The 12,476-nt window shown below is 36.2% G+C and overlaps 1 protein-coding gene across 1 annotated transcript in view; it reads right to left on the reverse strand.

The window, feature by feature from the left end:
* The window catches only part of LOC115212325 (deleted in malignant brain tumors 1 protein-like), a 97,022-nt gene that overhangs the window by 47,612 nt on the left and 36,934 nt on the right, over positions 1 to 12,476 (reverse strand). Inside the window, exons 12-13 of the mRNA XM_029781189.2 lie at positions 6,102 to 6,253; positions 5,094 to 5,229 (exon numbers count right to left, since the gene is read on the reverse strand). Coding sequence (XP_029637049.1) covers positions 5,094 to 5,229; positions 6,102 to 6,253 — 288 coding nt within the window. The remainder of the gene's footprint in view (positions 1 to 5,093; positions 5,230 to 6,101; positions 6,254 to 12,476) is intronic.

A 12,476-nucleotide genomic window follows, 5' to 3' on the forward strand; every position in this document is an offset into this window, starting at 1 on the left:
GGCACAGATAGTGTGCCTAAAGCGATATCGATGTGGTTAGCGATATCGAAATGGCTATTATACTTTACATTATCGAGCGATTACTGTTTACATCTCGTTCTGAGATTTAATAATGCTTTGATAAACTGTTGGAATTTAAATCAATACTAAATAATATAATCCCTAACATTCAATTTACAATTGAATATAGCAAAGAACAGCTCCCTCTGACATTTCTCACAAACCAACGCACTCAAAACAATATCTCCTGTTTAGCTCATGCTATCCAATACACACCAAAAGAAATACCCGATTTAATGTAGCAAAAATGATTTGCACAATAGTGTCTGATGGAAATACTCGGGACCTTCTTCTTCAAGACCTCAAAACAACACTTACTGAAAGACAATATCCACCCAAAGTTATAGACGATGGAATTAAGCGTGCTAAGAAATTAGCATTAAAACACTAAGGGTAACAAAACGTAACATCACACCTCATCTCAAAACACTACCGTATATATCAACTCACAACCCTAGAAACAATGAGGCATACAACACTCTTGTACAAAAACCTACCTATGCCAAAATGAACAACATTCTGAAAACATAAATTCATTGAATGCAAAAAGTAACACAAATCGCTGAAAAGACCTCTAACAAATGCGAACCTTTACACAACAACCACGAAACCAACGGTTAAAAAATGTGGACGCTCAAAATGTGGAACTTACTCCAACGTACTTGAAGCCTCGGAATTCCTATTCAAGCAAGGAGAGAGGTTCACAATTAAAACCAACTATATATATATGTATGTATGTATGTATGTATGTATGTATGTATGTATGTATGTATGTATGTATGTACGTATGTATGTATGTGCGTGTGTGTATGTGTGTGTGTGTGTATGCAAAAGTATAGAGAATTGATTTGTTCTGCAAAACCATACAGATCTGGAAACTCCAAAATGTGACCTATGTTTAGAAGAATTCTACCGGATTTTTACATTCAAGGGTAATGTAATAAATTATAGACAGAAAGAAGCTCCGAGATGCTTGCACATGAGGAAATTCACGTTTGCCAACTATAAATGAATAATAAACATTTAAATAATAGGGTGGTTTGAAATAATGGACTATTAGTGAGTGTCCAATCTAAGCTTGAAATAAAGGTTATATATATATATATATATATATATATATATATATATATTATATATATATATATATATATATATATAATATATATATATTTTTTTTTTTTTTTCTTTCTTTTACTTGTTTCAGTCATTTGACTGCGGCCATGCTGGAGCACCACCTTTAGTCGAGCAACTCGACCCCGGGACTTATTCTTTTTGTAAGCCAGTACTTATTCTCTCGGTCTCTTTTTGCCGAACCGCTAGTGACGGGGACGTAAACACACCAGCATCGGTTATCAAGCAATGCTAGGGGAACAAACAGACACACATACACACACATATACATATATATATATATATATATATATATATATATATATACACGACAGGCTTCTTTCAGTTTCCGTCTACCAAATCCACTCACAAGGCATTGGTCGGCCCGGGGCTATAGCAGAAGACACTTGCCCAAGATGCCAGGCAGTGGGATTGAACCCGGAACCATGTGGTAGGTAAACAAGCTAGTTACCACACAGCCACTCCTGCGCCTATATATATGCACATGTAAACAAAGAGGGATTAATAAGGGATTAGTATTCCAGGAAGTTGAGTTGTTTTGGCTCTGAAGATGATTACCTGTCGGTAATAGTACCCATATTTTCAGTCGATCATCTAATCGATTGATAAGACTGAACCATGGATATAACAACCCGTATTTCTGATTTTGTTTATATATATATATATATCTATATATAAAACTGAAATGCGTTTTTACCGCTTGGATCGCTTTCAATGCCACTACATCCCGTCCGATTCGCTCCAAAATTTACAGGGACATGTAGAATGAGGTGACGATGCGCGTGGGCTACCTTAGAAATCCCTATCTTAAAAGGTGTGGTCGCTAGGGGCCATCTTCCTCACTCACCCTACTTCCTCCAGTACTCTGTCACTCCTCTTCATTTGACAATGCCACTACGGTTATTTAATGTAAAGTCTTCCTCAAATCACTCTCTCGCTGTTTCCTCTCTTCCAAGAACATTTTCACTCACTCTTATCTCTTAGCTTCCCATACATTTTACTCATGTATCTATCAGTTTCATAGACAGAAATAAATATTACATCGCCATCGCCATCGCATTCTATTGTCTACCTGTCAACACACACACACACACACACATATATACATATATCTAATATTATATTTTTATTTTTGTTTTTGTTTTTGTTTTTTTACTGTTTCATTTCCCTATTAGTGGTTTTATCTCTAATTTAATTTCTACAGCGTGCACACACACACACACACACACACACCTATATGTGGCCCCAGTACACCCGAATGAAATCGGGTTCTCTTCATCAAAATGTGAAAAGGGGTCTACAATTATCATCGCCACAACTTATGTATGTCTTCCTCACTCACTCACTCTTTTTCCTAATGATAATTATCATCGCCACCACCAACACCACCAACACACAATCATGACAATCTTTCTCTTAAAACAAATCATGTTTACATTGCAAAATATTTCATTTTCCCGTCCTCTCTTTCATATATCACCTTTTCTTTGTCGAGCTCTCTCTTTTTTCGCCGTCTCTATTTATTCTACAACGAGTCTATCAATGACAGCCGCAAAAGTTTCAATATTCCTACTTCACCTCTTTCAGAAACGCTACAAATATTTTTTTTTTGCCAGGGTTAAAGCCCACTACATCCCGTCGGATTCACTCCAAAATTTACACCTTCTCTTTCTACCTCTAACTCCCATTCAATTTCTCTTTATCTCCATTTTTAAAGATAATTATCATCGCCACCACCACCACCACCAACACACAATCTGGACAATCTTTCTCTTATAACAAATCATATTTACATTGCAACGACGTCTGCCACCTCCGCCGTCTCTATTTATTCTGCAAATGACCAGAACTCGGGAAACTTGGTTTAGTGTTCTATGGTCTATGACCAGAACTCGGGAAACTTGGTTGAGTGTTCTATGGTCTATGACCAGAACTCGGGAAACTTGCTTGACTGTTCTATGGTCTATGACCAGAAATCGGGAAACTTGGTTGAGTGTTCTATGGTCTATGACCAGAACTTGGGAAACTTGGTTGAGTCCTCATCTTATAAAATGTGGCCCCAGTAGACCCAAATGAAATCGGGTTATATTAACCAAAAGGTGAAAAGGGGTATAAATGGGGCTGGAAGGGGATTAAAATTTAAAGGAGCGGGTGTTTAGCAATTCTCTGTTACATCAAGCTAAAAAGTTTGCGCCAGCCTTTTAATCGTCAATGTGTTGCCGTCTACTGTCGTGAGAAAGAATCAAGTCAAAACTTGGTTTTTAGGGATTTTCAACATTTTACGCCAGCCGTTGAACTGTCAATACGTTGCTGTCCGTCGTTAAGAAATGCCAGCCATGGTGACTCTACTATCCTCAAATTCTATCCCTTCAAACTTTGGTTTCCAATATTTTATTATTTTTATTCAGCTCGCAAGTTCGTCTGTCCCTTTTAAATGTTAGTATTTTGCTGTCTGTCTTGAAGCAGACCTTTCCTTTGTAACTGCCTGATATTTATGATTGATCTTTCTAAATATTTTATTTCTCAACTTACTCAAGATCTTTTGTTGTTTATAAATGGGAGAGAGATACGTAAAGATAGAGAGTAAGAGAAAGCGAGGGAGAGTCCGAGAGAAAGGAAGAGTAAGAGAGTGGGAAAGTGAGAAAGAAAGGAGAAAGAAACAAAGAGGGAGAATTATCATCATCATCATCATCGTTTAACGTCCGTTTTCCGTGTTAGCACGGGTTGGACAGTTTGACAGGGGTCTGGGAAGCCAGGAGGCTGCATCAGGCTCCAGTCTGATCTGGCAGTGTTTCGACAGGTGGATGCCCTTCCTAACGCCAACCACTCTGTGAGCGTAGTGGGTGCTTTTTTCGTGCCGCCTGCACAGGTGCCAGGGGGGGGGGGCTGGCAGCGGCCACGATCGGTTGGTGCTTTTTACGTGCCACCAGCACAGAAGCCAGTCAAGGCGGCGCTGCAATCCGCCACGTTCGGATGGTGCTTTTTATGTGCTGAAAGGAAGCAACAGAAAGTAACAACCACACTCTTACCCGCGCGTAGAGCGGGTCACCTTCAGCTAGTATATATATATATAGATTTTGAAAATTTCTTTGCTAATAGTGGTCTAGCGAGAAGAAAAAAAAACTAGTCAATAGACTATATATTATTCATATAAAAATACAGTGTACATTTAAACACATAAGAGATGGCCGTAACAGAACATCTGACCCGCTTGAAGGAGTAGTTAAACTCCAAACCACTATTAGGGTTAATTTCGAAAGGGAATGAAAAATATAAACATTTATCCGCAATTTCCTGTACTATGTTTTCAAGCTATCTTCAGCAAATAAAATAATTTACTAGGCGAAGTTCTTATCAACAGGAAAGCTAAGATTGGCTTTCTCAAAATAAGAACAACATTAAAAAAGTGAACATGAATATATCGTGCGTGTGTTTGTTTGCCAAAAATAAAATGACTATCCTGAAATTTAATTTTCAACACATTAGTGATATTGCAAAACAAATACATGAACGTACACACACACACAGACATGAGCGCGCGCATACACACACACACATACATGTGCTCTCTCTCTCTCAAACACACATACACATAAGTATGTATTTATGTATGTATATAAACATTGCCAGAAACACTAACCTGAATAGCTTATTAGCTGTCTGTCTTCAATAATGAATGAAGTATTCTTTCAAGATTGTAAGCTTTTTATATTCAACAATGTTTTGTATGCGAGTGGTAAAATAAGAATATTATAAATCGTTGATGCTGATGATCTAGTAAATTCACACAATGTCGTCTTATTTTCAGTATTTGATGGTAATGAATGCGATTATTCATTATAACAGCAAAAAAAAAAAAAAAAAATACGGAAGTATTGCAAATGGTAAACGCTATTACTTACTGAAATCCAAGCGCATTGCAGGCAAGTTTTGCACCCGTATTGTTCCACGAAGTACTGCATAGATTTCCCCAAACTCCATTTATATTTACCTCTAGACGACCTTCGTTTTCATTTTTTCCAATGACTCGATAGATTTCTAAAGAAAAACGTCAAAATTACAAAACTTTGTTAGAAAAACAATTGAATATTTCGTAATTAAGCTCCCATTTCGGGCTTACTCTGTTAGTAACAGTACACATTAAAAAATTTGAAAGTTCTGAATTCTCTATTAATTTAACGTTGGCGTTGTGAGAATTTCAATGTCTTTTAACATTCAGTTTTAATATTTTACACTCTTGATTGGGAAATGAAATCGGTTACATCTCAAACAAAAGTCAACAAACAAGAAATGATCTATCAAGAGAATCCTTACCTCATTGATCGAAAGCATAAAGACGATATGTTTACATTCTTGTATTTTTCTCACAGCTAGGTTTGCTAATGATTAAATTTATTTCAGCCCTTTTGATCCTTGCTACACTTTCCGTAAAATATATATGGTTTCTTCTTAAAATTTACGAATTTTATTTCAATTTATAAATTTTATCCAAATTAAATACAAACTTTGATATCGAGAATTAATTAGAAGTGCTTAATATGAAAGAGGACGAAGGTGTCCGTTTGTGTAGAGTTAAGAAATATAAAGAGTATAACGTAAATATAACTTCAGTGAAAAAATTTTTTACAGAATAAGACAATTCTAGAAAGCAGTAATCTAATGTAAAATAGTCACTTAATTTAACATATTAAATATTAGGCGAATAAGGCGCCCTAAATCAACAGAAAGCATTACAAAACCACAAGGAGCACCACATTGAAAATAATGCCATCTTACGTCTCTTGGTTAACCACCAGTTGCAGAACCCAAGTAGTTAATTTTTGGAACTCTAAAATTTTATAATACACTCGACAAAAACATTTAATTTTCCTTTCTCAAACATTCCTATTTAGCCAGTATTCATTACTTACCATTTGCACATCTAATAAATGGTACATATGCGCCTCCGTACCCACATGGTTGATAGTTGATTATCCAAGTATCATTGAACATAGCGATAAGATCAATGCACGAAAGTTTTGGAGATGTAGGGAAGTTGATATACTCTAATGTTGTACCCGTGCTGGAATATAATAGTAATAATAACAAGAAGAAGAAGAAGAAGAAGAAGAACAACAACAACAACAACAATAATAATAATAATAATAATAATAATAATAATAATAATGGTTTCAAATTTTACCACAAGGTTAGCCATTTTGGAGGAGGGGATGAGTCGCTTACATCGACCCCAGTGTTTTACTGGTGCTTAATTTATTTAATAATGAGGTGAGGGGTATGATGTTGATTACTTCGACCTCGGTGCCAACAATTTTGCAAGCTCACCGCCTTCATAAACAAAAACCACAACAAAACAACAACAACAATAAAAACAATAATAATATGCCCTGATGCAGTGCCAGGCAGTGGCTTTCATGGCCTCTGATCTTAACTGACTAGAAGTGTTATCATGTATATGTTTTGTTTTGGTATAAAAGATGGGCTACAGCAAATATTCTACTGAATATCACAGATTTGCTTGTCACTTGCTTAACTTTTACCATTTGGGCATCTCCCTTAACTGACAATATGTGCTTCTCTAATCACGAGCAGAAATAGTTGGCGGGGCTGAGCATCAAAGCCATATGTTGAAAGGAATTCTTTGGGGTTTGAATAATTCGCCTCTGGAAACATGGGTGTTTCGTTCAACATTCATAAACAAACCTTATTTAGGGGCCGTTTGTGCTTGATGGACTACTCGAGCTGAAGAAAATTCTAAGTGGGCCCTACCTGCAAAGTCCAGCGCAATTTATCTTGTTATGAAATCACAATGTCACGCACATGTGGTTGTGATGCATGTGCCTAAGTATACCCTTATGTGAAGGGTATTCATGATGAGTATATTGGGCTTCGTATATTTGTATCTCAGTGTCACTTTGATGGCATGTGCTGCTCTCTCAGTAATAATAATGATAATAATAATAATAATAATAATAATAATAATAATAATAATAATAATAATAATAATAATAATAAAATAATAATAATAATAATAATAATAATAGAAATAAAAATAATAATAATAATAATAATAATAATAATAATAATAATAATAATAATAATAATAATAATAATAGTAACAGCAACAAAAACGACAACAATAATAACAGTAATGATAATAATAATATAACACGTGTTACAAGCGACGGAAATCGAAACAAAAACAAAGCGACTTCCCACAAACGAATATAAATAGGAGCAAATTAGTCACTCAGATTAAAACATCACTAAACATTTATGCCCAGAAACATATCTACCAAAAAACATTAGAGGCTTAGAGGTGAATGCCGACCTATTAGCTTCATGCAGCTACTATACGATAAATATATCCATTCGAAGAAAATGAATGCGGTGTCATGTCAAAAAAGTCAATTCTGAACAAATAAACCAGTCTCCTAACGTCACCGTCAACGTTTTAATGACAAGCCAAAACTCACGCCGGATCGGTCATCACCGACAGACCGATCTAGGCTAATAAACCAGACATAATCATTAAATCCAGGGAGGAAAATACTTGTAGACTAATAGATGTAAGTGTTCCCACTGATAAAAATATATCTATAAAAATATAGCTGAGGACCATGTCTGAGAGAAATCCAAAAGATTCTGCTGACAAGTACTATTCACATCCTTAGAAAAGACCTTATCAATTTATATGTCCGTGTTGTATTACATGAAGATATTTCACTACTGCTCTTACCACTTCCTCTCCCCAGGCTTTCTGTCATACTGTACAATCTCTTATCCTTCACTCGCCCTAGGACGCTGGGTATGTCGCGACAAGTGATTGTAGCAAACATGCAGATTAAAAGTAAACAACAACAACAACTACAACAATAATTTTTTTATTAATCTTTGACACAAAATCAGCAATTCTGAGGTGAGGAGGATGTCGTTTACATCAATCTCGGTGCTAAAGATTTTACTAGCTCGTAGCCTCAATAATAATAATAATAATAATAATAATAATAATAATAATAATAATAATAATAATAATAATAATAATAATAAAAACCAGGCAGTGGCTCTCATGGCTTCTGATCTTAACTGATTGGAAGTGTTATCATGTACATTGTTTTGTCTTGGTATAAAAGATGGGCTACAGCAAATATTCTGCTCAATACCATAGATTTGCTAGTCAGTTGTTTGACCTTAACCAGTTGAGCATGTCCCTTAGTGGCTGACGATATGTGCAACTCTGATCACGAGCAGAAGTAGTGGGGGAGCATCATAGCCATGTGTTGGGAGGGATTCTTTGGGGTTTGAATAATTCACCTCTGGAAACATGGGTGTTTCTTTCAACATCCTTAAACAACCCTTATTCAGGGACTTTTTGAGCGGGATGTGCTACTCAACCTGAAGAAAATTCTAACTGGGCCCCACCTGCAAGGTCATGTGATGTTTATATTGATATGAGATCACCATGTCGCGCACATGTGGTTGTGATGCATGTGTCTGGTGTACCCTTATCAGACGGGTAGTCATGATGGGTATATTGGTCTTCGTATATTTTACCCCAGTGTCACTTTGATGGCATGAACTGCTCTCTCACTCAATAATAATAATAATAATGATGATAATAATGATAATAATAATAATAGTAATAATGATTTCATTTATTTGCCACAAGGATAAAAGATGAGGAAGACAAGACAAAAGCTGACATAAACGTAGAAGTTATACTTGGATTCTCAACGCTACACACTGTCCAAAAAATAGCCCTGCTGGGAACAGCCCACATCTTACGCAAGGCACTAATCAATCCAATAATACAACTTAAACAAAACAAACTAGAAATACAAGACAGTCTATGCAACAATTACCCAATGAAATAAATTCCACCAGCAAGCTAATAACCAGTGCATTACACCCTCAGCACACAATACAAGCAGTAACACAGCAAAATACTGCATCACACCTCAAGAAGAAAAAATACTAATACTGGGAAGTGTTTGCACACTCCCAACAGCAGAAAAGAACACATTAAAGGCAGACAGCATAGCAGCTGATGTCGTAGAAATTTACCCCAATCTACCAAATGTTGAACAATTATGTAATAATAATAATAATAATAATAATAATAATGATAATAATAATAATAATAATAATAATTGGTATAAAAGATGGGCTACAGCAAATATTCTGCTCAATACCACAGATTTGCTTGTCAGTTGTTTGACCATAACCAGTTGACCATGTCCCTTAGTGGCTGACGATATGTGCATCTCTGATCACGAGTAGAAGTAGTGGGGGAGCATTATAGCCATGTGTTGAGAGGGATTCTTTGGGGTTTGAATGATTCACCTCTGGAAACATGGGTGTTTCATTCAACATCTTTAAACAACCCTTAATCAGGGACCTTTTGAGTGAGATGTGTTACCCGACCAGAAGAAAATTCTAACTGGGCCCCATCTGCAAGGTCATGCGCTGTTCATCTTGTTATGAGATCACCATGTCGCGCACATATGGTTGTGATGCATGTGCCTGGTGTACCCTTATCAGACGGGTAGTCATGATGGGTATACTGGGCTTCGTATATTTTACACCAGTATCACTTTGATGGCATGCACTGCTCTCTCACTCAATAATAATAAAAATAATAATAATAAAGATAATAATGCCCTGATGCAGTACAAGGTGGTGGCTCTCGTGGCTTCTGATCTTAACTGATTGGAAGTGTTATCATGTACGTTGTTTTGTCTTGGTATAAAAGACGGGCTACAGCAAATATTCTGCTCATTACAACAGATTTGCTTGTCATTTGTTTGACCGTAACCAGTTGACAATGTCCCTTAGTGGCTGACGATATGTGCAACTCTGATCACGGACAAAAGTAGTGGGGGAGCATCATAGCCATGTGTTGAGAGGGATTCTTTGGAGTTTGAATAATTCACCTCTGGAAACATGGGTGTTTCTTTCAACATCCTCAAACAACCCTTATTCAGGGATCTTTTGAGTGGGATGGGCTACGCGACCAGAAGAAAATTCTAACTGGGCCCCACCTGCAAGGTCATGTGCTGTTTATATTGATATGAGATCACCATGTCGCGCATATATGGTTTTGATGCATGTGCCTGGTGTACCCTTATCAGATGGTTAGTCATGATGGGTATACTGGGCTTCGTATATTTTACCTCAGTGTCACTTTGATGGCATGCACTGCTCTCTCACGCAATAATAATAATAATAATAATAATAATAATAAGATGGGCTACAACAAATATTCTGCTCAATACCACAGTTGTTTGACCTTAACCAGTTGAACATGTCCCTTAGTGGCTGACGATATGTGCATCTGTGATCATGAGCAGAAGCAGTGGGGGAGCATCATAGCCATGTGTTGAGAGGAATTCTTTGGGATTTGAATAATTCACCTCTGGAAACATGGGTATTTCATTCAATGTCCTCAAACAACCCTTATTCAGGGACCTTTTGAGCGGGATGGGTTACTCAACCAGAAGAAAATTCCAACTGGGCCCCATCTGCAATGTCATGTGCTGTTTATATTGATATGAGATCACCATGTCGCGCACATATGGCTGTAATGCATGTGCCTAGTGTACCCTTATTAGACGGGTAGTCATGATGGGTATACTGGGCTTCGTATATTTTACCCCAGTGTCACTTTGATGGCATGTACTGCTCTCTCATTTAATAATAATAATAATAATAATAATAATAATAATAATAATAATAATAATAATAATAATAATGATAACAATAATAATAATAATAATAATAATAATAATAATATGAAATAACAGAGAACTGGTATTAGCATGTGCCAAATAAAGTTATGCAGGAGGATGGAAAAGTAAGGGTACTCTAGGACTATGATTTTTATGACAGATCGTGTAATCGAACACCGTCGACCGGATATTGTCATATTGAATAACAGAGACAAATACTGGTACATCATTGATGTAGCCATACCAAATGACATGAATGTTGAAAAAAATCATCAAATTCTCCGAATTGAAAATAGAAATGGCCAGACCGTATCGAATGCGAGAGGGTAATATAAAAGTGACACCACCGGTGATCGGACCGTTGGGCTCAATACCATTGAAACTTCAAAACTTCTTAAGGCAACTGGAAATCCCATGCAAGATTGATGTCTTGCAAAAAAGCAGCTTTATTGGGCTGTATTATCTGTCTGAGGTCCTTGTTGTGACTTGACAGATGACTAAAGACTTCAGTGCATTTTACCTACACTGTGTTACGAGAAATAATAATAATGATAATAATAATAATAATATTATTATTATTATTAATAAAAATATTAATAATGATAATAATAATAATAATAATAATAATAATAATGCTAATAATAATAATATAATAATAATAATAATATAATAATAATAATAATAATAATAATAATAATAATAATAATAATAATAATAATAATAATAATTATAATAATAGCCACTAATAGCCGCCACTGAAACAAATAGCAATATTACTGAGCTAAATGACTTAGTATATGCAGCAGCCACTGCAGCCACAAAAGAAGCTGGATACTCCCTCAAACCCATCCAAACAGGAGTACCACCACCTAAACAAACCCTGTGGATAAATAACATAAAAAAATACAAAAAATGAGAAAAGATCTGACGGTTCTTAACGAAATCAGTAGACAATCAACGCTACTAAGCAACAAAAAGAAAACAAAAATACTGTGCAAATACAACATCACAGAAAATGATTTACCTGAGATAAAAGAAAAGCTAAAGCAAGATATCCTTGCCAAAACACAAAGGATCCGCCGGTACGAGAAACGCCAACGTTTCTTTGAACAAAACAAACAGTTCAACTCCGACCCCCAAAAGTTCTACCAAGAACTTGGCAAAAATAAAATAGACATCACTGCAGCACCAACCGCAGAAGTGGAAAAATTCTGGAAAGAAATATGGTCGGCGAATGAACAGCCAAAAAAAAAAGAGTATTAAAACAACAAACTTAGCATCTGAGCAACTTTGGACCCCCATAACAACTGAAGAGGTCACCCAGGCACTGCAAAGACTAAGCAACTGGAAGGCACCTGGGAATGACAAGATCCCCAACTTATGGTTGAAATATCTAACAGGAATGCACAAAAAGCTGGCTGAAAACTTTAACAACATACTGGAAGAGCCAGAGACAATGCCTGAATGGCTCACGAAGGGGAAAACCACCTTAATTCCCAAATCCAACGGGACAGCAAAACTAGAAAACTACAGACCTATAACCTGTCTCCCTACAAT

The sequence above is a fragment of the Octopus sinensis genome, linkage group LG5 (genome assembly GCF_006345805.1).
Source record: "Octopus sinensis linkage group LG5, ASM634580v1, whole genome shotgun sequence".
NCBI classification, from domain to species: domain Eukaryota; kingdom Metazoa; phylum Mollusca; class Cephalopoda; order Octopoda; family Octopodidae; genus Octopus; species Octopus sinensis.